This window comes from Pipistrellus hanaki, assembly GCF_964339955.1.
Source record: "Pipistrellus hanaki genome assembly, chromosome: 8".
Lineage (NCBI taxonomy): Eukaryota > Metazoa > Chordata > Mammalia > Chiroptera > Vespertilionidae > Pipistrellus > Pipistrellus hanaki.
The window spans coordinates 78,408,424-78,432,127 of record NC_140510.1 but is presented as its reverse complement, the minus strand read 5'-3'; the positions used below and the strand labels follow the sequence as shown (position 1 = coordinate 78,432,127).

At 46.5% G+C, this 23,704-nt stretch overlaps 2 protein-coding genes across 4 annotated transcripts in view; one reads left to right on the top strand and one right to left on the bottom strand.

The window, feature by feature from the left end:
• Positions 1–4,748: 4,748 nt before the first annotated feature.
• On the top strand, positions 4,749–6,679 carry FZD5 (frizzled class receptor 5; the record flags this gene model as incomplete). Its single annotated transcript, XM_084892970.1, has 1 exon — positions 4,749–6,679. The coding sequence occupies one exon, from the start codon at positions 4,749–4,751 to the stop codon at positions 6,540–6,542; it is 1,794 nt and encodes a 597-aa protein (XP_084749096.1). The 3' UTR covers positions 6,543–6,679.
• Positions 6,680–7,248: 569 nt separating this feature from the next.
• Positions 7,249–23,704, bottom strand: part of CCNYL1 (cyclin Y like 1) — a 38,164-nt gene continuing 21,708 nt past the window's right edge. For 2 of the 3 annotated variants that reach the window (XM_084892975.1, XM_084892974.1), the window contains 3 exons: positions 22,258–22,424; positions 18,411–18,573; positions 7,249–17,276 (listed from right to left, as the gene is read on the bottom strand). In XM_084892975.1, coding sequence (XP_084749101.1) covers positions 17,166–17,276; positions 18,411–18,573; positions 22,258–22,424 — 441 coding nt within the window. In that variant the 3' untranslated portion in view covers positions 7,249–17,165. The remainder of the gene's footprint in view (positions 17,277–18,410; positions 18,574–22,257; positions 22,425–23,704) is intronic. The other variant, XR_014795801.1, reaches the window with a different exon arrangement.

Sequence of the window (23,704 nt, the reverse complement as noted above, 5' to 3'; positions counted from 1 at the left end):
ATATATATATATAAGGCCAATAGGCTAAGTGTCCAACCATCCAATTGGTTGCTATGATGTGCACTGACCACCAAGGGGCAGATGCTTAATGCAGGAGCTGCCATGAAGCGCACAGAGAAATGGCACTGTGGACCTGGTGCCCTCAAAGCAACACTCATCTTCCCCCAAGTGGGACACAGGCTCTGTCACCACCCTGTAGCAACAGCCCACCAAAACACAGCCAACGCTGCCAAGACCCCATGGCACAAAAAGCAGCCCACAGCCCAGCCCAGAAACAGCCGCTGTGGGCGCCGGGTAATGATGTCACATAGCAATGCCCGGTTTCCTCTCTCTAGCGATGACTAGCCTCCTTGGAGTTTCTTCAGCCCAGGAACATGACTTGCTTTGTAGCCAGGTGCAAACATTTCACACTTTAACCAAATGTCTCTGAAGCGTTTTCCTGTGTCTCATCTCATTTGATGCTCACCGGAGTCCTGGAGTAGGTAGATAGGAGATTCGGTAGAATCCTATTTTCCTTTCATTAGCTGAAAATGGAGATTTAGAAAGTTTATAAACTTGACCTGACTAAAAAGAAGTAAGAAATGGTGGACCTTGAAAATGACTTCAGGTTTTCTCACTGCACGGAATACAGTCAAACACTACAATAATAACCGTTGATATTTAAGTTGAATTTCATGAACTAGCTTTGTAGAAACATATATATATATATATTTTACAGAGAGGAAGGGAGAGGGATAGAGAGCTAGAAACATGTATAGAGAGAAACATCAATCAGCTGCCTCCTGCACACCCCCCACTGGGGATGTGCCCGCAACCAAGGCACATGCCCTTGACCTGAATCAAACCCGGGACCTTTCAATCCACAGGCTGACGCTCTATCCACTGAGCCAAACTGGTTTTGGCTGTAGAAACATGTTTAATATAGCAGTAATGTCTTCAACTCAGAAGCTGGTATTTTTTTTGGATGGGTGGATGAATGGATGGATGGAATAGACTAGAATATTTGGCAATGTTCTGGGTGCTTAAAAATGCATCTTAAAAATAGTGTTCCCCTGCTGGCGTGGCTCAGTGTTTGAGCGTTGACCCATGAACCAGGAGGTCAAGATTCCATTCCTAGTCAGGGCATCCCCAGAGAAGGGTATGCAGGAGGAAGCCAACCAATGAATCTCTCTCACATTGCTCTTTCTCTTTCTCTCACTCCTCAATAAAAATATATTAAAAATAATTTAGTGTCATCTAGCTTGTTGAATAATAAATTATGACCCAGGAGAAATTTTTGATTTCTATGCTTTCCAAAGACTGAATAAGTAACTTCAGACAAGTCATTATGGGGCCAGTTATATCTAATTGTTGTAAGGATTAAATTAGTTAACATAAAGGAATTATTTAGCACCCTGCCTAATGCTTGTTAAATAGTCAGCATATTTTAAACTGTCTTTAAATTGAAGCAATATATATATTTTTAAAAAGCAAACATTCAAATGTACAAAAAGTTACGCAATGCAAAATAAATCTCTTCTGGTAAGTTTTCTGCTGTCATGACTACTTATCATTAGAGACCTCCAAGCAAAAATAACATTTCACTATTATTGATTAAGCAGAGATCGCTTTACAAACCAGCAGATAACATCACTTGAGTCAGAACTATGTGAAATAACACAAGTATTCTGGCTAAATTCCAGGGGGAGTGATTAACATTCTCCAACTTGAAATAATTTTTATTATTAGCCAACATTTGTCCGTCCCCGATAATACACACGTTGCATGAAGGGCACAGAATGAGACAGCCCTCCCCTGGCATGTCCCCTGTCCGCACATACTTTCCACTGAGGGTTTCCCTCTCCTTCTGACTGCTGGTCCCAAGCTCTTCCACGCCCACTGCTTCCAACCCTGGCAAGTGTGTCCGCCCAGAGTGCCAAGTATTTCCGAAAACACAAAGGAGATAAAATAGGAACACCTGTAGAAAGATGTCATGGCCATGTAAAACATATCTACTCATCGTTTTGATGTTTGTAAAGCTATTGGTATTTATTCCTTTTAACTCTAAGGCTGGGATTCATACACATGCCTCACGGTTTCCCCCAGAAGCCTTGTGGATAAGTGGGAGAGAGTTATCCTGCCGTGGAATCCCTCCATCTGTACCAAATGGAATCCAGGACACAAGAACGAGGACCGCGGCCTATCTCACCCCTCCAGTCCTGAGTCCTTCACGTTCCCTGACCCTCCGTCCAGCCTTTTCCCTCCACCTTCCCAGAGAAAGAAGCCGGGGGAAGAGAAACAATCCAGGCCCTCTTTGTAAGCGTCTGAATGAATGTCAAGTATGCCAAACACCTCATTCTTCCACCTAATTAGAACACGTAGGAAAAAGAGGCATTTTTTAGGACATTTAAAACGTGCAGCATAAAAACCCATCTGCAGAGCGCCGCTGTGTGTGTGTCTCCGCAGGCGGAGCGCCCAGCAGGGCTCCCCTCGGGCGGCGCTGCCCCTGCGCCCCCGGCCCTGGGCGGCTAAGCAGCCTGCAGCCCCAGGGGGCCCGGCGCCCTGCCCGCTGCACAGCCCGGAGCCAGCGCTGCTGCTCTCCGCGGGGAACCGCCTGGGATGTTAAACCCCTAATAAGGGATTAACATCTCGCGTCTTGCAAAAACAGAAAGAAAGAAAAAATCACTTTCTTGTCACCACCGCATGATGTTGTTCGGAAACGCGAGTAAAGGTTGAAACCTTGGAGATACCTTTTGCACACAGCGGGAGTGGTTAAAATTGTGCATGCATGCCGCAGCCCCTGGAACAGGTCGAGTACAGGTTTGCCACTTGAGCGCCTATCATTGTGCCAGGCGCTCGGAATAAAAGCTCTGGGAGAAGATGGGGCTGAGGTTTTCTTTGGGGAACCAGCATTACTAGCTGGGATACCTTGGGTAAGCTTCTGCACCTGTAAGGAGTACCTGCCTCATGGAATTGCTGCAAGGATCTGAGGTCTTGTATTGAGATGTAAGCGATTAACACAGTAGGGGCTCAGGTGGCATTCGCTCTTCTCTGGACGTGAGCTCACCTCGTAGGAGGACAGCCCGGAGGGCAGACAGGTGCACAGTTAAGGGCGATTCTCTGAGCGGTTCTTTTAGTGGGAAACAAGCGCTGGACTCGGTAATAATAATGCTCAGCTGCCGAGAAAACCGGCAGGGGCCCCGGGAGCAAAGGTTCCGAAGCCACAACGTCCCAGGAAAGGGAGCCCCGCACCGGTGGGGCGGCTGCAGACAACTCCCTGCAACTTCTGGCTGAGGCTTTCCCGCCCCGCGTCTCAAGAAGGCGTGATTAGCATACGCCCCGCCCCCGCCGCTTCCCGCCCCGCGATTGGCCCGCGTGGCTCGACTGCCCGCTCGGGGCGGGGCCGCGGGGCGCCCGAGGGGGCGGGGCCTCGCGGGGAGCAGGGAGGGGGCGGGGCCGCGCGGGGAGCGTGGCGGGGCGGCCCACCAACCGCGCCCCGGCCGGAGGGGGCGGGGCCGGGGCGGGGCGGGGCCTCCCGGGGGCATTAGAAGCAGGTGACCCGGCGGAGAGGGAGAGGCCAGTCCGCCCGCGGCCGTGACTCCGGTGCCGCCGCCGCCGCGCGCCGCTCCGTGCCGGCCGGAGGTGGGCGAGCGCGAGGGTGCGAGTGCGCGGGGGAGGAGCCGGGGCGGGCGCGTCCCGGGAGCGCCGCCGCCGCCCCCCGGACTCGGCGGAGCGCGGAGCCCCCTGCAGGGGAGGAGGCGAGCGGCGGGCGGGCGGGCGGGCGGGACGCGGCGGCGGCGGCGGGCGCGCACCATGCAGTCCCGGCGGGGCCAGCGCCGCCCGTTCGCCGTGCCGTGAGCGGCGGGTGCTCCGGCCGCCGCGCTGCCTCCCTCTCGCCTCGGGCGCTGCAGCGGGCGGGCGCGCTCGCCCTCCGTGCGGCCCGGGACCCCGGCGGCCTGCCCCTGCCTGGCCCCGCCCGGATCATGCGGGGGGCCCCGGAGGAGGAGAGGGCGAGCGACGGGCCTGCGGCGATCGCGCTCCGGGGGCGACCCCCGCTCTGAGACGCCCCCCACCTGCTGCCATGTGCCGCCGCCTCGGACGCCCAGCCGGCCGCCAAACTTTCCGGGTGCCAGCGGGGCTCTGAGTCTCCGCGCCTCGGAGCCGAGCGTCCCGGGGACGGAGGACCCAGCCCGGCTGTGGGATATCTGCTCCTGCCCGGAGCCGCGGAGGTGAGAGCCCGCGCCTTGCTTCCCCTTCTCCCCGGCCCCCGGCCCCGGGCCCCCCGGCCCCCGGCCCCCCGGCCCGCTGCTCTTTTCCGGGGGCGCCGATCGCTCCGGCCCCGGGTCCCAGCCTGCAGGGCCCGGGAGAGGGAGGCGGGCTGGGGCGCCGGGAGGTGGAGGGAGAGTTTGACCGGAGGTCGGAGCCCGCCGGGGGGCCGGAGCCGCGGACGCCCCTCTAACTGGGAGTGGGTGCGATGTTTCTTTTTTTAAAGAACACTTTCCCCGGAGCCGGAGCCGCGCCGCCCCGCCCGAGCCCGGGCCGGAGGAGGAGAGCCGAGCGCGGAGGGCCGGCAGCAGCGCCTTCCCGAAGCAGCGTGTCCGGGGCGGATTTCTGGAAGAAGAAAAAGAAGAGCCAACAGGTTGCCGGCCCCGGCGCTGCGCCCGAGCCGGCGGCGCGGGGGGCCCGGCGGCGCGGGGAGCCGGGCGGCCGGGGCGGGCGGAGCGGGGCGCGGGGCGGGCGGGACGGACGGACGGAGGGAGGAGGGGGCTATGGCTCGGCCTGACCCCGCCGCGCCGCCCTCGCTGCTGCTGCTGCTGCTGGCGCAGCTGGCGGGCCGCGCGGCCGCCGCCTCCTCCTCCAAGGCGCCGGTGTGCCAGCGGATCACCGTGCCCATGTGCCGCGGCATCGGCTACAACCTGACGCACATGCCCAACCAGTTCAACCACGACACGCAGGAGGAGGCGGGCCTGGAGGTGCACCAGTTCTGGCCGCTGGTGGAGATCCACTGCTCCCCGGACCTGCTCTTCTTCCTGTGCTCCATGTACACGCCCATCTGCCTGCCCGACTACCACAAGCCGCTGCCGCCCTGCCGCTCGGTGTGCGAGCGCGCCAAGGCCGGCTGCTCGCCGCTCATGCGCCAGTACGGCTTCGCCTGGCCCGAGCGCATGAGCTGCGACCGGCTGCCCGTGCTGGGCCGCGACGCCGAGGTGCTGTGCATGGATTACAACCGCAGCGAGGCCACCACGGCGGCCCCGCGGCCCTTCCCGGCCAGGCCCACGCTCCCGGGCCCGGCGGCGGCGGGGGCGCCGTCCTCCGGGGGCGCGGAGTGCGCCTCGGGCGGCCCGTCCGTGTGCCGGTGCCGGGAGCCCTTCGTGCCCATCCTCAAGGAGTCGCACCCTCTCTACAACAAGGTGCGCACGGGCCAGGTGCCCAACTGCGCCGTGCCCTGCTACCAGCCCTCCTTCAGCCCGGACGAGCGCACGTTCGCCACCTTCTGGATCGGCCTGTGGTCCGTGCTGTGCTTCCTGTCCACCTCCACCACCGTGGCCACCTTCCTCATCGACATGGAGCGCTTCCGCTACCCGGAGCGGCCCATCATCTTCCTGTCGGCCTGCTACCTGTGCGTGTCGCTGGGCTTCCTGGTGCGCCTGGCCGTGGGCCACGCCAGCGTGGCCTGCAGCCGCGAGCACAGCCACATCCACTACGAGACCACGGGCCCGGCGCTGTGCACCGTGGTCTTCCTGCTGGTGTACTTCTTCGGCATGGCCAGCTCCATCTGGTGGGTCATCCTGTCGCTCACCTGGTTCCTGGCGGCCGGCATGAAGTGGGGCAACGAGGCGATCGCGGGCTACGCGCAGTACTTCCACCTGGCCGCCTGGCTCATCCCCAGCGTCAAGTCCATCACGGCGCTGGCGCTCAGCTCCGTGGACGGCGACCCCGTGGCCGGCATCTGCTACGTGGGCAACCAGAACCTCAACTCGCTGCGCGGCTTCGTGCTGGGCCCGCTCGTGCTCTACCTGCTGGTGGGCACGCTCTTCCTGCTGGCCGGCTTCGTGTCGCTCTTCCGCATCCGCAGCGTCATCAAGCAGGGCGGCACCAAGACGGACAAGCTGGAGAAGCTGATGCTGCGCATCGGCGTGTTCACGCTGCTCTACACCGTGCCGGCCGGCGTGCTGGTGGCCTGCTACCTGTACGAGCAGCACTACCGCGAGGCCTGGGAGGCCGCGCTCACCTGCGCCTGCCCCGGCGCCGACGGCCGGCCGCGCGCCAAGCCCGAGTACTGGGTGCTCATGCTCAAGTACTTCATGTGCCTGGTGGTGGGCATCACCTCCGGCGTCTGGATCTGGTCCGGCAAGACGGTGGAGTCGTGGCGGCGCTTCACCGGCCGCTACTGCTGCTGCCGCCGGCGGAGGGGCCACAAGGGCGGCGGCGGCGGCGGCGGCGGCTCGGCCACGGCCGCCCGGGACTACGGCGAGGCCAGCGCGGCGCTCACGGGCAGGACCGGGCCCCCGGGCCCCGCCGCCGCCGCCTACCACAAGCAGGTGTCCCTGTCGCACGTGTAGGGAGGAGGAGGGGGAGGGCTGTTTGGTCGGGAAGCTTTGCCAAGGTCACTTCCGTTTGCCTTCCCCGCTGCTGGCGCCCCCTGCTGGCCGAGCGGGAGAGAGCGGGGCGAGGGCCCTTCCCGGGGAGCAGCTGTCTGTCTGTCCCAGGACTGCTCAGAGGGGCTCCCCTCACGCCTGTTCTGTTTTTACGTGTCTCGCTGCCTTCTTTAAGAGGACTCTGTGTGTTTTTTTTAATTTAATATGTATTTTTTTTTCTTAATTTTTTTTTAAACTTTGTTGCATTTTTGGCAACAAAATTTTACCTTTGCTCTGGGGGCTTTACAATCCTGACATTGGCATTATCATGAAGTTCCACCCGATGGAGGTTTCTTTCGACTGTGTGGTCCGGACTGGAAAAAATATATTTCCTATGATGTGTGTCTTTTTGGAAAAAAAGGTGAACGGTGAACGTGTGGGTTCCTGCGGCTGAGCGCTTGCTGGGTGTGCGTTTCCAGCTTGTGTCTCCTGCTGCTGCTCCAAGTGTCCGAGATATCTTAAGGTGAGCTGCTCGTCCGTTTATGAAATTCCCTCCAGGTCATGCCAGCGAGAGCATCATGTGGTCAGGGCCTCCCCAAAGTGGCAGGGTTCGGGAGTGGTTAGCGACTTGGTGTCCATTCTAGCTTTGTTTAGTGAGCTTGGGGTGTTTCTCCCCCCCCTCCTCCACCCCCCACCTTGTAATACTTGTAACCGTTCCTATCCTTAGCAGCGCCAGCTTTTGGAATAAGCCAGAGGTGGCCTCACAGCGCCCAGCATAAATATTTGGAGCAGTGAAGACCCGCGGGGTGGAAATCGGTTGAGCTTGAATTCTAGACTGAAAAGGTGGCAGCTCCACGCCAGAGGAGTGGGTGGTTCTTCACAGGCTTCAGCGAGCCCATCTTTTTTAACAAAACCTGTGCTATAATTTGGTCAAAGTAAACTTGCTCCTTCTGGAACTACTTAGGGGTAGCGGCTAAAGGGGGGCTGCTGAGAGGCTGAAGCGCTAGAATGGATGTCCCTCCAGTAATTACGTAAATTTCCAACCTTACCTGCTCCACCCCCATGCCACCTCCTTTATCATGTTAAACGGCCCTTTCTCCTTCCTCCGGCCTCCTCCTGGGGAGCTGGGATTAGGAGCCACACCCACCCTCCACCGAGGTGAGGTGCTGGAGCTGGGGGAGGGAAGCTGGCTACCTGGGAACAAGCATTGGCAGCAAAGAGAGAGAAGGAGCGTGCCTGGGTTTTGGGTTAGTGTGTAGCCAGATATTCCGAAAGCGGTGAGACAGTGCTCTCTGCGGTCTCTGAAAACAGTGGAGGCCCACAACACACTCGCGTTAGTTTTTAAAGAGGAACCGGTGTGCCCCTGCCCCCTCCCTCAAGCACATTCTTCTTTTTCTGAGAAAGCCGACGAGTTGACGAACACACACATGCACACACACACACTTTGCTGTGAGAGGATTCTGTTTGCTTTCCTAATCTGCTGAACCATTCATTCACGAAGAGAGTGAGGCTGGGACTGGGGAAGAGGGAGATGGTACACTGGCCAGCAAGACACCAATGACGAGGGCTGAGTGGGGACTAAATTTAGGAAGCCAACGTGGCAAAAGCAATTAAAAACGTGAGCGCGTCTCCCTGGGGAAACACGTCGAGGGGATTTATGCTTCATTTATACCGAAGTTGGAAAAGTCAGATGGAAGCCCAAGTTCAGTTTCTACTTCATGGGCACTGAGTAAACAAACGACTAGTTCCCATGGTGAGTTCAAACACTGAGCTGGGGTGTGGGAAGCCTGGCTTACGGCTTTAAGGACTCTCAGGAGCTGTTCGGTTAGAAAAATGCACTGCTCCTACCTGCTCAGAACGGAGTCGGTTTTCAGTGGGTTTGACAAAACTCGGTGCACACGGCTCAGAGAGCGCTCTGCACATCTTGTTCCTCCACTTACTCAGGTGACTCGGAACCTGAGACAGTTCCCCCGAGAGCCCATTCTTCTCCTGGTTCCCAAACGAGGGCCTTTTCTGAGCACCTTGACCTCTTCCCACACTCAGTACATCTTCCCAGAAAGGGCAGGTGGTTCTGTTGTCCTCAGTCACCGTGCCTAATCTGGCTTGTCCTCCCTGCCCCCTTCTTTTTCTTTGTGGAGAAATGGTGCACAGTGTACCTAAAAGTTGTGGGATGAGTGGATGAAAGCAATTTAATTCATTAAAAAAAAATTTTTTTTTTCCATTCTGGCAAACTTAAAAAGAACCACCCATTTACTTTTAAAAAATAAGACAGTTAACACAAAGCATACGAGGCCCAGGAAAGGCAATCCAGGTAATGCTCTTTGAGGTCTGCTTTCAGAGCTGCCTTTTGTTTCCAGCCTGTTTTCTGCCTCCCTCTCCTCCTTTCCCTCCAGGAGAAAGCCCGCCTGCTCCCTGAAGTCTCACTGGTATCCACTACCCCAACCCCTACCCAGGGGAGAGCAGCCCCTATTTCCATCCCGCACATTATCCCGCCCCCGTTTGCATTTTTATTATGCAAACAGTACTCCCGAGAACAATGATAAAATGGAAGGTCGTGGTTTAGCAATTTCTTCCCAGCCAGCTTTGTGAAATGGGAGAGGACTGGGGACTTCTTTGGGCCTCACCTGTGCAGCCTTGGGGCTGTTCCTTTAACAGCTCCGTTTTGAGCAGTGTCTTTCTTCCAGGCTAGGGGGTGAGGATTTAGAAGGTTGTCTAAAGGAACTAACGTGTCCTCTCAGTGAATCAGTTGTCATGACCTTCATTTCTATTATTTCCCTCCTCACGTTTTGAAGTTGTCTAAATTGGCTGAAACAATTTTTCTTGGTGCCTTATTGGTTTATCCTGGCAAACCTTTTGTCATATTTTCACCTGACCACTTCCAGTGACGGGCCTGTGCAGGTGTGTTGTGTGTAGCTGTGCGCATGTACAAGCTGAAATAATGTGCCGACAGCTCTGTTTCCAAACCGGTATTCATTAGGCCGTTTCCTCCTGGGCCAGGGCTGCACTGATCCTGACACCGGCCGCCAGGAGCAAGCCTCCTGGATCCCACACCGAACTTTAATAGCAGCAGCCGTGACCTGCACTGTCAAGTACAGAATGGGACCCCCAGAGCTAGGAAATGTAGTTGTATATTTTAATGAACTGCTACCCCTGCTAAAGAGGCTCCTTTCACTTTTGTGCTCTACAGAAAAACCAAGGGGGGTAGAAGGGACAAAGCTTTGAATAACTGCTTTCTAACACCGAATGTGGCAAACAGGACAGAGCACATCACAAATCTAGGCAGGTGTGAGGCAGAGGAGCTGAGATTCCCCACTCCCTCGGCATGTCCTTTCTTGCCTCCAAAGTCTAATCAAGTGATCTTGGCAAAGAAATGCCTGAGTTGGGGAGGGTGGTTCTGAAAGAAAAAGCTACGAAGACATTAAAGCAGGGTGAGGGGTAGGCAAGTCGCTAAGTAACCTGACACAACTCAAAAACCTTCTAGCAGCTTGATGACAATTACAGGATTGATTTCAGCCAGGGTAATGCCTGGGGTACATTTTATGACAATATTGTTCTTCATGTTGTTATAAACTGTATGTATAGTATGTATTTGATATGGGTGTGTATATACATAATATATAATACATATGTGTGTGTATATATATGTGTGTGTATATATATATATACATATATATATGAGAGATTTAGTGACTTTTGATACGGGTTTGGTGCAGGTGAATTTATTACTGAGCCAAATGAGGCACATACCGAGTCAGTAGTTCGAGTCCAGGGCATTTAACGGCATTTGATACTTTTTATGATTTCCATATATGTATAGTGCCTATCCCATGCAGTAGCTTCACAAAGACATCTCCAGAACTCATGAATCAGAGCCAGTGATATTTTATTTGTAGACAATCAACTTGAATCGATAAGTTATTATTGGCAGATGATTATAATTCTGAGATCATAGCATTAACAAATGGAAACCCAGAGCATTTTGAGTTCTTTCTCTTGTTTTGTTTTGATCCTGGAAGTCAATAGAACAGCTGTGTATGTGGTTATGTTAGTCTCATGATAATTTGCTGACATTATTTCAGAAAAATTTTGTGTATATTATATTTGTGGGAAGGTAAAATAATGCTTTGAGATTTTTATCAAATATGGAGAGTAGTTATTTATGAAAAACAAAGAAATGTCTATTTTTGTTTCTTTGTTCCCAACTAATGTAGATAAATTTTAAAGTGCATTAAAGCAATGGTAAAGAAAATGAGATGCTGTACAAGTCTTTTTCTCCTCATGCTTCTATAGAGACACACTGCTTTCTAAGAATATCTGAGGAGATACATGGATTCTAACTTCATAATCAGATTTCTCAAATGTACTTACAATATAAGTGGTAAAGTTTTTATTAATAAGTAAATCAAGCAAATTCCAATCACCAGAAACAGAATAGATACTTGTTTTACTTGAATATATTTCATGGGTTTTTCCTGCTGATCCTGTTAATTATTTCATAACTCACTTGAAGAAATGAAGGGAAATACACAGAAGAACAGACATTGCTTGAGAATGTGTTCTGTTTTATCAATCCTCCATCTATACTGTAATACCAGTGATTTTTTTTTTTAATCTCATGGCACACATAAATTACTAAAATTTTTGGCACACTAAAAATATATATTTTGCCAATCTGACAAAAATAGATATAACTTTGATTATCAAACATAATAATCTACCCTTTTTGCTCCAAAGTTGACTTTTTAAAAAATCAGATGCCTATACTTGTAATATAAGGATTTCTGGTACCAAGAATTAACAAATCAGATGCAACCTTATTCAATTTTACCAATAAGATGCAACATATGACCTATATATTTATGGTTCAAGAGAGGGTATTGACACCAGACAGCTATTGAGTTGGCTGTTGTCATTTTTTTTTATTTGACAGTAGGTCAGTGCCCCTTACTAGTCAGGTATTAAATGCTTTAACAATTCTTATAGCTCACCAGTTGAAAATTGCTGTTCTATGCCAAACATCTGAGTAGATGTTTGTGCTGTTGTTCTATGGGTCTGGTCCATCATTCACCACGTAGAACTACATTTTGATATTAAGCCATAAATACAAGTCAGGAAACCCAGATAAGAGTTGAGTTAGAGTTGGCACTTTCCTGATACGTAATCCAGGCAGATGCTCCGTAAACCTGAGATACTGTGGTCAGATTTTCTTCCTTGCTATTTTGACAAGGCACAGATTAGCTGCCAATCTACCTCATTCAAATGCCTGGTATGTTCTTCCCAGCACATTGAGGCATAAGTATGGAAGATAGGTAAATAGGAGCTTATAATGTTGTTTAGGGGAGATAAGTCCAATATAAGAGTATATATAATTCAATGTCAAAATGAGTGCTGGGAACATGATCAGACTGGTTCGTGTATGGCAACTGGGAGAGGAGAGGATACGGTAGTTGAGCTGGATTCTAATGCGAGTATTTGTACCTCGCTTACACAGGACTCCAGTCGGCACCTCTTCCCAAAGCTTTCTCACTGCTCATTCCCCTCGTCCTCCGATGAAAAGGGAGGAAAGGCAAAGTCACAAGCTGGAGCAAAGGGATTGTTGGGATTTAGATGCTGGAGAAATAGGTGGGCCCAGATCATTACTAGTCATAATGTGATTTAATTATAGGATTTTTTTTGTTTGTCATGGATGGTAACAGGACTGTTCATAGACTTGGGAGCTAGACTGACTAGGGAATCTAATCCCAGTCCCACCATTTAAGGGCTGTGTGATCCTGGACATTTTAACCTGTTAGTACTTCAGTTTTCTCATCTGTGAAAGGATAATAATAATACTCAAATCTTAGGATTTAGAGAATCTAAAGGATTAAATCAGGTAAGGCAAGATCAAGGTAAAGCAAGGTAGAAGACACTGTTCAGGCAAGGAATGCAAAGGCAATTGAAACACTAGGTTTCCAAATTTGAGTTTGTGTAAGAATCATTTGGGGCTATTGAAAATTTAGATTCCTTAGGCTTCAGCTCTAGGAATTGAGATTTGGTGGGTCTGGGGCCCAAGAAACTGCTGCTTGCTTTTTTTTTAGGTTTACAAAATAGTTGCAAAGATGATTCAGCATTCCTATATATTGCTTCCTTACCCATTTCCCCCTAATGTTAACATAGTATAGTACATTTGTCAAAACTAACAAGTCAACATTGGTTCATTACTCTCCAGACTTAAATAGGATTTCATCAGAATTTCCATCAGATTCAGGATTCTACATTCCATTTAGAGAAACTTTCATAGGCACTTGGAGTTGATGAGAGGCGGTCTGGGGACGTCCTGAGAAACGCTAGATGTAAAGGACTAAGCAAAGTCAAATTGGCCCATTCCAACATGGGAGTTGAATGCAGTGTTCATCTAATTCAGAGAGGGAGAGGGAGAGATAGAAACATCAATGAGAATCATTGATCGGCTGCTCCTGCATGCCCCCTACTGGGGATCCAGCCCGCAACAAGGCATGTGCCCTGACCAGGAATCCAACTGTGACTTCCTGGTTCATAGGTCAATGCTCAACCACTGAACCACGGCAGCCAGGCTGAATGCAGTTTTGAAGCAAAAGGGGAAAAGTTGGTGCAGGAGGTGGATTTGTGGTTGATTTTAGAATTGAGGTGGAATCCCCTCGGTTAGACGAGGGGGTCACTTTAAGAAGCAAAATTTGTATTCCTAACGCCACAGGAAATGCGTTTTGGAGTTTGGACTGTGGGATGCTGCCTAGACTGAGGAGATACACCTAGGGCTGTGGGCAGCTCAGTGGAGTCAGCAAGTGCAGTAAATTGGGGACAGCTGCTTTGGGGGACACAGGAGGACTCAAGTAGGGGATTAAAGGGTGGAGATAACCTGCGAGCCATATGAGACTTGTATTTGCTGGAACCTGGTGATAATGCTTTGGAAGTGGGTCATAGGTGCTGCCCAGTGGACATTAGCAGGAGGTCAGAGGGCAAAGGCTGAGATGGCCTGGTTGAGGGTGAGCCCTAACCTGCAGTGGTAGGGGACAGGACATGGAAGCTCTGCCTTTGGGAGAGTCCAATCCAGTGAGGCGGCAAAGGGGCCGCCGTTTGGGGCCTAAAAGTAAAGGTTAGTAGAAGGGAGGAGAGTAAGAGAAAGTAATGTATCAAGAAAATGCTAGCAGAATAATTTGGTCTTTAAATACTATTGGTAACTTCTGATGCTATCACAGAATTTCTCTAACCATTCAAATCACTTAGCTCCCTTCACAACAGTTACAATAATCACCAAACTTGTTCCTTTTAAAAGTATTAACCTTTTTTTTATTTGACTCTGGATTCCTCTTAATTTCTAAACGATTTCACTTTCCTAGTTCTTTCTGCACCCTAGAGATCCTAAACCACAAACTGGTTTTCTTAGAATTTATTTCACATGACATGTTGTCTCTTCTGACAGCCCCGTTTAAAACAGCTGAGTGGAAGAGCCTCAGACACCAAACCCACTGCCCTCTGCCCTGGGGAGCAGCTTTGCTGAAGGGCTCCACGATGTTTTGTGTTGCTTACTGACACAGCGTCAGGCTGGTCAGGGCGGTGAGTGGGCTAAGTGAAGACTTTAGGTAACCTAATCCTTAGCTTGTTGATAGACGCTAGTGTAATCTGCAGATTCTGCATTAAAACGAACACTTACCTGGAGATTTCTCTGCCCACTCTCAAGTGCTTTTCCAAGTAGCTCTGTACTCGAGAATGCAGCTTCTGGGAGAGGGAACAGGCTAGTCATTTTAGATGTGGTCAGGGAGAAGGCTTGGGTGATCAAAGATTTTAGCTAACCTACATGTCACAGCTAAACATTTCCAAAATCACTGCATAACCCGAATACAGAGTGATTTCTTTTCTGGTAAATACTGGCTTCAGCATTTTTTTTTTTTTTAAATCAAGGAATAGTGTATTTATAGACATAGAAAAACTCAACAAAAAATGAACCATGAGCTGTCATAAAACCAGGATTCAGTGCTGCTGGACTTCAGTAAAGTCTGGACAAACGGGATATAAAAAGAGTAAATAATCTGGAATCTGGTCCAGCATAGAAATTTCTCTTTAAACAGAAACATTGGGCCTTAAGTTGTTTTAGGACGAACCATATGAAATTGCTGATAGGAAACCATCATGTAATTCCTTTCTCTCTGGTATGTTTTACCTTCCAAGTATTGGCACAAAAATGAATTATTCACAGATGCCATCTAATGCACCATGCCAGTGATTGTAAGTGTAATAAATTATCTTTGGGTTGAAAAAGCAAAAGACAAATAAATAACTATCTTAGAGGCAGGGTCAAACCATCAATGGTCAGTTAAAAATGCTTTAAGGACTCACTATCAAAGCTGATGGAAACATGTACGTTCGACAGAGACATGATGCTATGTGAATGGGGAGAAGTATTACAAACATACTAGCCATGTCTTAATTAAAATAGGGTTTATTAGCTTTTCTTTTAATATAAACATGAGAAAAAACCACATAAGTTGTAGCATTCTTTTTAAAATAAAACTGCAATCAATACTTGAATCTCCAAGCTCAGAACTCCATGAACAGTGTTTCTGAGGTGGTAGATTGTAACGTTTTATACGCCATTATTTCTCGTTTCTATCCTTTTAGTGATGGAACCTGCAGCCCTCAATATAGTGTGAAGCCTTGCTATACTAAAAGTATTCCTTGGCCTAGAAATGCTTTGGTTACAGGCAAAATTTCTAGGAATACATTTGAGAAGGTAGAAGTATTTCAAATAGTTGAGAACATTAATCTTTAAAAATACTTCAAGTTTAGGCGACATTTTACCAATCTCCTAAAAGATTGATTATTTAACTCCCTGCCCTTTAAAGCCTGAGGTAAGAGTTCCTAAGGTTTGTATGCTTCCTCTTAAATAGCATGACTTATATGGGACACCTACAACCAAGTCAACGTGTAGGATAGAAAAGCTGGTTCATTCACCTGTTTTCATAACACTACTATTAGGGTCCAATTTCTTTCAATTCATTACATCTGAATAACACTGCTCCTCATAATCTTCCTTTACCAAAATTTAGGAAACAAAACAATGTTGGTGATCAAAGCATGTATACAGCACAGATCTGCAAAGAATTCTTTTTAAAGAGGGCATTCCTATGAAGACACAGGTCTCTCCCTACAGTGTTAGTGCAGTTTTAAGCAGTGGCACTTGTAGAAGTATAAATGCTACAGCCTTACAACACATTTGAAAGTTTAAAGGTCTCTTAAACTTAGTTTTGTATATTTTAAATATTAAGCTTTTGTTTCAATTTTTTGTTTCAATCCCCTCTTAAAGATGGCAAAGATAGGCTGAACCAAAAAATTAAAATTTAAATAAACTTTTTGGTTTCAGCCAATCTTTGTCATTTCAAAATTCGCTAAACTAAATAAACAGGATATTGTAAAAATCTTTTTGCCTCTATTTTTTCCCTTTGTCTACAATGTGGACATTTAATCTGCAGCTCAGGTAGTTTTATGGGATTTTGAGAATAGTTATTAAGGAGCGTAGAGCAGAAATACAGAATATACACCTCTGCTGATTTTATGGAATAGCCATAACAACTCTTGTCTTCCTGCTTCCTATATTTTTTATATAAAAATGAAAATAAACTTATTGTTGAAAAACAAAAAACTAAATGAGAAATTTAATTAAACTTTCAAATTAAAGTCTGTAGCATTTATACTTCTATAGGAATGCCCCGGAGGGCCAACCACACCGTTATCCAAGCTTAGAATTGCACCAGGGGACGCCTATTTCATTATCTGCTTATCATCACTGGACCACCATGTTGGTTGGAATTATGAGAATATCTTTTGATACATCTATTTCACAAAGAAAATCATCACAAAATGTGAAGCATCATTATACTTGTTGTTTTAAAATCCCATTATAGTTCTTAAGATATGCAGGGTGGACCCAGTCTAAGTAAATAATCAATACTGACAATTTCCCAAACATGCTACTGTACTAATAAGTAGTACTTGCAAAGAATTTGATGAGAAGTGTTATTCAGCAGGTTTTTTTTTAAACTGTTTGCCAATAATGACTAGCAACTTCCACCATGTAACATGAAGAATCCTTTAATACCTAACAATGCTACAGTCTGTCCCCAAGTGGCTTTGTGAGTTGTTAGGCGTCCCATGTTTTAATGGTAATACTGCACTGATTGTGAAGGAATATGTAGCAATATTGGGAAAGTTTATTCCTTTTTTTGGAGGGGTGATTCAGAAATATAGAAAAGACATAAGTTATATAGTTAGTGCTTTTTAAGCCTCAACATTTAAATTTGAAAAAAAAAAAAAAAAACTTCACCTGGTTCACAGCTATCAGGCTACATTGTAAGCAGATACCTGTGTGGGTTGGGAGCTTTGCTTTTGAGTGATTTCTGTAACTGAAGGACAGTGTGTCACATTGACAAGGTCCCATTCTTTATGAGCATAGTCCCTGCCGCCCACGAGTCTCTTCAAGTTGACGTCTGTCTGAGGTGAAAATACTAATTTTGCTGGTTTTTGAGCAGAGGTGATATTTCTCCAGTCCTTGTAGATGAGGGGCGGCTTACGATATTACCACCCCTCTCTTCTCCCTTAAGAGAGGATGGCTTTAGAACGCTGAACACCAATAAAATTATCAGCACTAAGAGACCTTCTCAGAGCAGCTCTGCACAGGTCTTTGTCTTCACACAATCTGGAAATGGCCTAGGAAAGGCAATCAAATAGAACACAGGTACAGTTAAAAAACAAACAAAAAACAAGAGTTCCAACCTTCACAAAAAGCATCACTGATAAGCCACACATTCTCACTCCTTTCTAAATCCATCGTTACTGCTGCTTTCGGCAGCTGAGGTCTACACTGCCAGGTTATGGGGATGTACTTCCTGCTAATTCAAGAAGGTGGTAAGTCTTTTAGGGGCTATGATTAGATTGAGCAAATGGGAACTTAGAGTCATTAAAAAATTTGATTCTCAATAAAGTCAAGAACGTATTAGGCTCCTAACAGCAATATCATCTATTGCCTGTACACTTGTTTCTTAAACATTAAGAGCATACCCTTGGGCAAATTGGTACTTGCTCACTATTCAATTTCTATCCAATCTTCATTAGCTATAATATACTCTAAGCAAACTTTGAGGAGGCAAGTGTGTGCTATATTTTATAAGAAGAAAGGGAAGGTCTAATGACTGAAGCACCAAAAGGAACTATGTCACTTGCACATTAATTATAGTAGAAAAACATCTTTTTCTAAAGTACCTCCCAGGTACCACCATTTTAAAAGAGTCCATTTCAGTTGTGAATAATTTTGTTGTATACTAACCAAAAGTCATAAGCTATAAATATTACTTTGCAACCATGTAATTTACCATTTCCATTAAAAACCCATGTACTTTCTACACCCAATATTTGAAACACACATTATACATTGTAAGTATATGTCTCCCAGGTTAGCCACTAGTACTAATAAACTCATGGGACTGAACCATGATATATATATATATATATATATATATATATATATATATATATATATATATATGACATGAATTTTCAAACTGAATTAACCTTATAAGGAAGGGTAAAAATTCAAATGGAAAACTAACAGATTAAATGTGATTTAAAACATTCTGAATTATGGTCACAGAAGAGATCTATAATTTTTTTTAATGTGGGAGTCTTGTAGAAACCATAAGATATATGATGTGAAAGGGTTAATAAACTCTTCTTCAATTTAACTTAAAAAAGCTTTTCATTTTCCTAATCACTGCTTAATATGATTTATCTACAGATAGCTTTGGTAACTGACAGAAACCCCACTTGGTGACTCCACAGCCTTACCTCTAGGTTTTGGGCTCTTTCTCTGCTAAGAGGGGCGAATACAAAAGGCAGGTCGTTGTCATCAGCTAAGGAGCGGAGGTCAAAGTAGTATTTGGCATAAACACTGGCAGGAACATTAATATTAAACTGAAGTAGCTCTAAAAAGTGCCTTTCCATCTCATTCCTGAGGGGGAGGAGACAAAACCAACACAGGACAATTTTAGTCAATTGGACTACTATCTTCAAAAGTATCATTATGAGCTACTAGGATGGCTCTAAATTCTGTTTTGAAACAAGTAAAGGCTACATGCTGTATTAATACACTAATGTTCAAACAAGGTACAGCTGTTTGTGGTCGTTCCGGCACCCCAGCACTCTGGGTTCGGGACAAGCGGGAAGAGGTGGTGGTCCTCTGTGCACTTGTGCTGCTGACTCGGGCTCATTCTTCAGAGTTCCATTAGTGCAGCTGTACGCCTCCTGCTCCCCGCTCCCTCACCAGGCCCCACTATAGTGCTCAGATGAAAGGAATGATGTACGCTGTTTATTAGCTCTGAAGAACTTGCAGACATTTTCACCAGGCCGATAACAGGAAGGGACTTATTGAAGTAGAGAGGCGCCAACAAAAGGAGTGGGCACATCACCACGGCAACAAATGGATGCATCGAGAGCCACGGCTATTATCCCTGAGGGGGAAACTCTTGAAGCAGCAAGAATTCATCTCAAGTAAATAAATAAATAAAATAAGCCACATTCGATAGGAAAGCCGCCCCCCTACCCCAGTGTGTGGGGCTAATGTCAGAGGGCATAATTCAAGTTTTTGTTCACCTTCATCTTATGGGTGAGCAACTGCCACTATGACAGGTCAGGATGCACTTTTTAAACTGCATGGCAGAAAGATGACTGATAGATGTCTTGGCTGGACTAAACCCACTCTGCGATATGAACCCTGACAGAGCACTGGACTCCCAACTCCAACCTGTTTCTCCCACGCTGGGAATGCTCAGCACCCAGCACCACAGGGGTGAGCTCAATCAAGTGTGGAAGGAAGCTGGGAGCAGTCCTGTGCTATGTGACCATACTGCCATCCCCTGCCAAGTGTTTAAATATAAAATTAGAGCAAGTAATACTACTACAGAAATCCCTTGATAGAGTTAAATATATAAAAATAAATGAGACTTATTTTTTAATATATTCTTTTTTTAAAGCTTTAATAGTTTATCCATTGGACAAGTCAACGAAGGCTTGATGTTCTCCTGTATGGAGAGCAGTCAGAATATGGGCAGAGATGAGGTTTTCTCATTTGGTGAACTTTCAACCTGACTGAACCTAATTCCAAAATTAATTTCCTATTCATATAGCCATAAGCCTATAGAAATGTAAATCAGATAATGTTTTGATAATAAGATAATCAGGACTTAATTTACTACAGGAATAAATGCACTTCAGTATCCCTTTTATATTTTCTCCACTAATACCTTTTAATTGTGTTGAAATACAGTACTTCATAGGATTAAAATGTCTATTAATAGAGGTTTAATGATGGAAGAAAAGCATTATGCCTACAGAATATGCAACTTCTGATGGTTTTTTGTTGTCTTTTCAATGGCTAGATGGTTGAATAGCACACCATTTACAGGCACAGCAAATTTTCTGAATAGCAGCTGCTCAGTTTAACTTATTCTTTTGAAGGGAAATATATTTTTAAAAAGACACACAGATGTTGGAAAGTTGAAGAAAAAGCAGAGACACCAATTTTTCAATTTAGACTCAAAATAAGATCATTACAAATAGTAGTCAACAGCAGGGGGATGAAACCAGTGTATACTAAACACTGTTGTAATTAATGCCTTCCCTTTTCAAAGATCAAAAACAAAAGCAGCCTGTTATAAACACAGCTCCTCATGTTTCTGTTCATATACAAAAAGCATTGTTTACTACTAGTCACCGGGTAGCTAGACACTGCCACCATCCTCTGTGGCTCGAGTCTATGAAAACCCACACGTTGCCTGTGTGTTCTGATGTTATAACTAGAGCCAGAGCCTCAGCCAGCTGAGGTACAGCTTTGAGACTAGTTCAGCTGTCATCATCATGGCAGAGCGAGTGTTCATGATCACAAATCCTCCATCCTTCAAGGGGCCAGTTTGAAGACTCATGACAATGATGATCGAAGTCACTTGAGCTTCTGCAACTTCTTAAAGTATTTCCATTTGTTTGCCACTATTTGCTAAGAAGGCTACCAGCAATATCACCAAAACTACTAAGTGTACACTACTATCAAAGTGGGCATTTACCCCAAAAGCTACTTTGACAGATACTGACAACCACTGGGGTCCCTCCTCTTGGTCACAAGTATCCTCAATTCAGTTGTAAAAAGAACTCTGGTGATTCTGAATGAGTCTTATCTGGAGTAATAAGCAAAAGCAACAAAAACAAACTCTTGCCTCTGCCTGCTACAATCTTGCTCTTCTTATGCTGTTCAATATTATTAAGAGGAGTTCTTTCACATTTTCCTAAATGCCACCCACAAAGAAAGACATTCTCACGGTCAGGTGGGCAGTCGGCAGTCTGCTGGAAGTATGTCTTTGGCGCATCCTGCCTACCATCCTCAGGGCCCTTCAATGTGGCCAGATCAGATGCCCATGGTAAGTTTAGTGTTTCACTCTCATGCTAGCATGCCATCTCTGAGGAGCACGCCCTCAGGGTTACCTACAGCCCCCCACAATGCACTGCTGTGGTTGCTGAGTGCCGCAGAAAACTTTCAAATGGCATGGGCACTAGGTGGTGCCCAGGGATGCTTTGCCAACTGACTGAGAGGTAGGAGTTTCCTAACTCATCAGACTTATTTTTAAACACTTGCCATCCTCTTAAAAGGGCAGGCAAGAGCACAGGGATGAAGCCTTTATATACAGCTAATTTTCCACAGTTAATCTGAACTTCAGATAAAAGGAAGCAAAGACCAGTTAAAGCAAATATTAGAGTGTGACTCGGGTTTAAGCCATCACCTCTCAATAGTCTAGTGGCCATAAGGCATTAACAGTGGCCAAGCATTTTTTTCAAGGGTCAGATGTATACCCCTGAAAAATGGACTGGATCTAGCCGAAACCGGTTTGGCTCAGTGGACAGAGCATCGGCCTACGGACTGAAAGGTCCCAGGTTCAATTCCGTCAAGGGCATGTACCTTGGTTGCAGGCACATCCCAAGTGCGGGGTACGCAGGAGGCAGCTGATCAATGCTTCTCTCTCATTGATGTTTCTCTCTCATCAATGTTTCTAACGTTCTATCCCTCTCCCTTCCTCTCTGTGAAAAATCAATAAAAAATATATTTTTTAAATGGACTGGAGCTAATAGGTGGCTTTAAGAAAGTCACAGTGATTTATTATACTGTTGTTCTGGTAGTGAGCTTGTAGAATGTTTGTCAAAAACCACTAGAGACATAATTATCAAACAGACTAGAGGCCTGGTGCACAAAATTCATGCACTGGTAGGGTCTCTAGGCATGGGCAGCGATCAGGGCCAGCCAGGGCCTCCCTTCCCCGGCTGCTGGCCTGGGCCTTCCTTAATTCCACGCTGCTCCCTGTGGTTAGTGCATGTCATAGTGAGTGACGAACTCCCGGTCTCCCAGTAGAACTCCTGAGGGGACACTTTGCATATATATATTACTACAATAGCACATCAAGACCTAGTAAATAATGAGGGATATGAATTATTATACCAAAGGTATAGACAGAAAAAAGTATATAATTTTATGCCTCTTTCAGTTCTCTGCACAAAGTAACCTTTACAAATAATTCTTAACATATAAACTTTATGGGAGCAAATGAGGTACTGAAAACTGGTTAGAAAATTCACCAAAACCTTAGGAACTCACATGTCCTCAACGGTAATGTCCTTGAGGATCTGGCAGTAGTCCACATTCCACACAGCCTGGTCATCCCAAACCTTGGAGGCAAGAAGAACGGCTCCCAAAACAATTCTCTTCCAGTTCGTGGGACAAATGTCAATCTCAGCATAAGTTAAAAGTCTTTCTAAGTAAACCTGCAAAAGTAGAGCACTGTCTTTGATTTCAGGTCAGTGTAAGTGGTGTGATAACAAGTCTTAGAATGACAGATTTCATCTATTTTTTAACATGTCTTTTATTCTTAGGTTCTTCAGAAGCTGCTTGGCCAGCCAAAGCTAGAAGCCAAGTCACAGTTGCAAATCAGATACTTCTGTTGCTTACTTTGCCTATGTGAATTTCCAGCTCAATTTTTGGTCACAGAAATGAATGTACATCTTAGCAATAGTCATCCTGAAGAAATGCAGTGTGTATTACTTCTCCACTTGTGAAGGACAGCACATATAGGCCCAGTATAGATTCAAGTTGTCCGATAAATACTGGAGTGTCTACCACATACAATGTTTCCTACCTGCTGGTAGTTATATGGTGATTTTAAAAATACTTGAACACGTGAATTCCTGATAATACTGAGCACATTTAGATCTTTTCACAGTAACTAGTCCTTTTGTGACACAAGCTGAAAATAAAAACTGGGTCAATGGAGCCTCCCAGTGGCTGCTGTGTGGTGCAGCAGGACAGGCGGTACAAGTAGGTGTGCTTAAGGCCGGACTGTACAACTGTCAGATCTTCCCATTTTAGGGCCCTTTATAAGGAACACACATGCATATAAAGGACAGTCCTTCTTTTATCCCCCAGTGCTCACATCTCCAAGATCATTTTGTGAAATTCATCTCTGTCTTACATAATCAGAAACTTAGCGTCAATTCTGTTGGATTCCAGGTGGTAACAGAGCTGCCAGCCTCTGTATCCCTGTTACTCCTAAACCTGCCAGGTAGCTTATTTCTTTTACATGCATCATGTCTGTTCTACAAAGAACTCAGAGAAATTAACAGCTAAGTAAAGATTATAGAGGTAAGCTGTGATTTGTTGTTTCCTCAAAGGTTGCTCTGCAGAAGAGTATATATGCTATTTGACAAAAAGAAAAAAGTCCAATTTTAAAGAATGTTTACTGTCTGAAAGTTATCAGATTGAGAGCTCAGATTTTCCAATGTTCTCCAAACTCAACTGTGTTTTCAAAAACAAATGGTTACTGAACTATGTTCTTAGTGAAATTCTGTACTTATTCCCCAAAACTCAGCACTCTAAGAACGAATCTCCTTGCAAGGTTCAATGCTACTTTATAGAAAGTATCAGAGGCACTTCCACAATACTGGCATTCTCTCAACTTCCTGTCATCTTTACTGGCAGACTTGGAAGTGCCATTATTCATTCATTCACAAACTTGCCCTCCTGTGTCAGTGGAAGTAGACATTTCCCT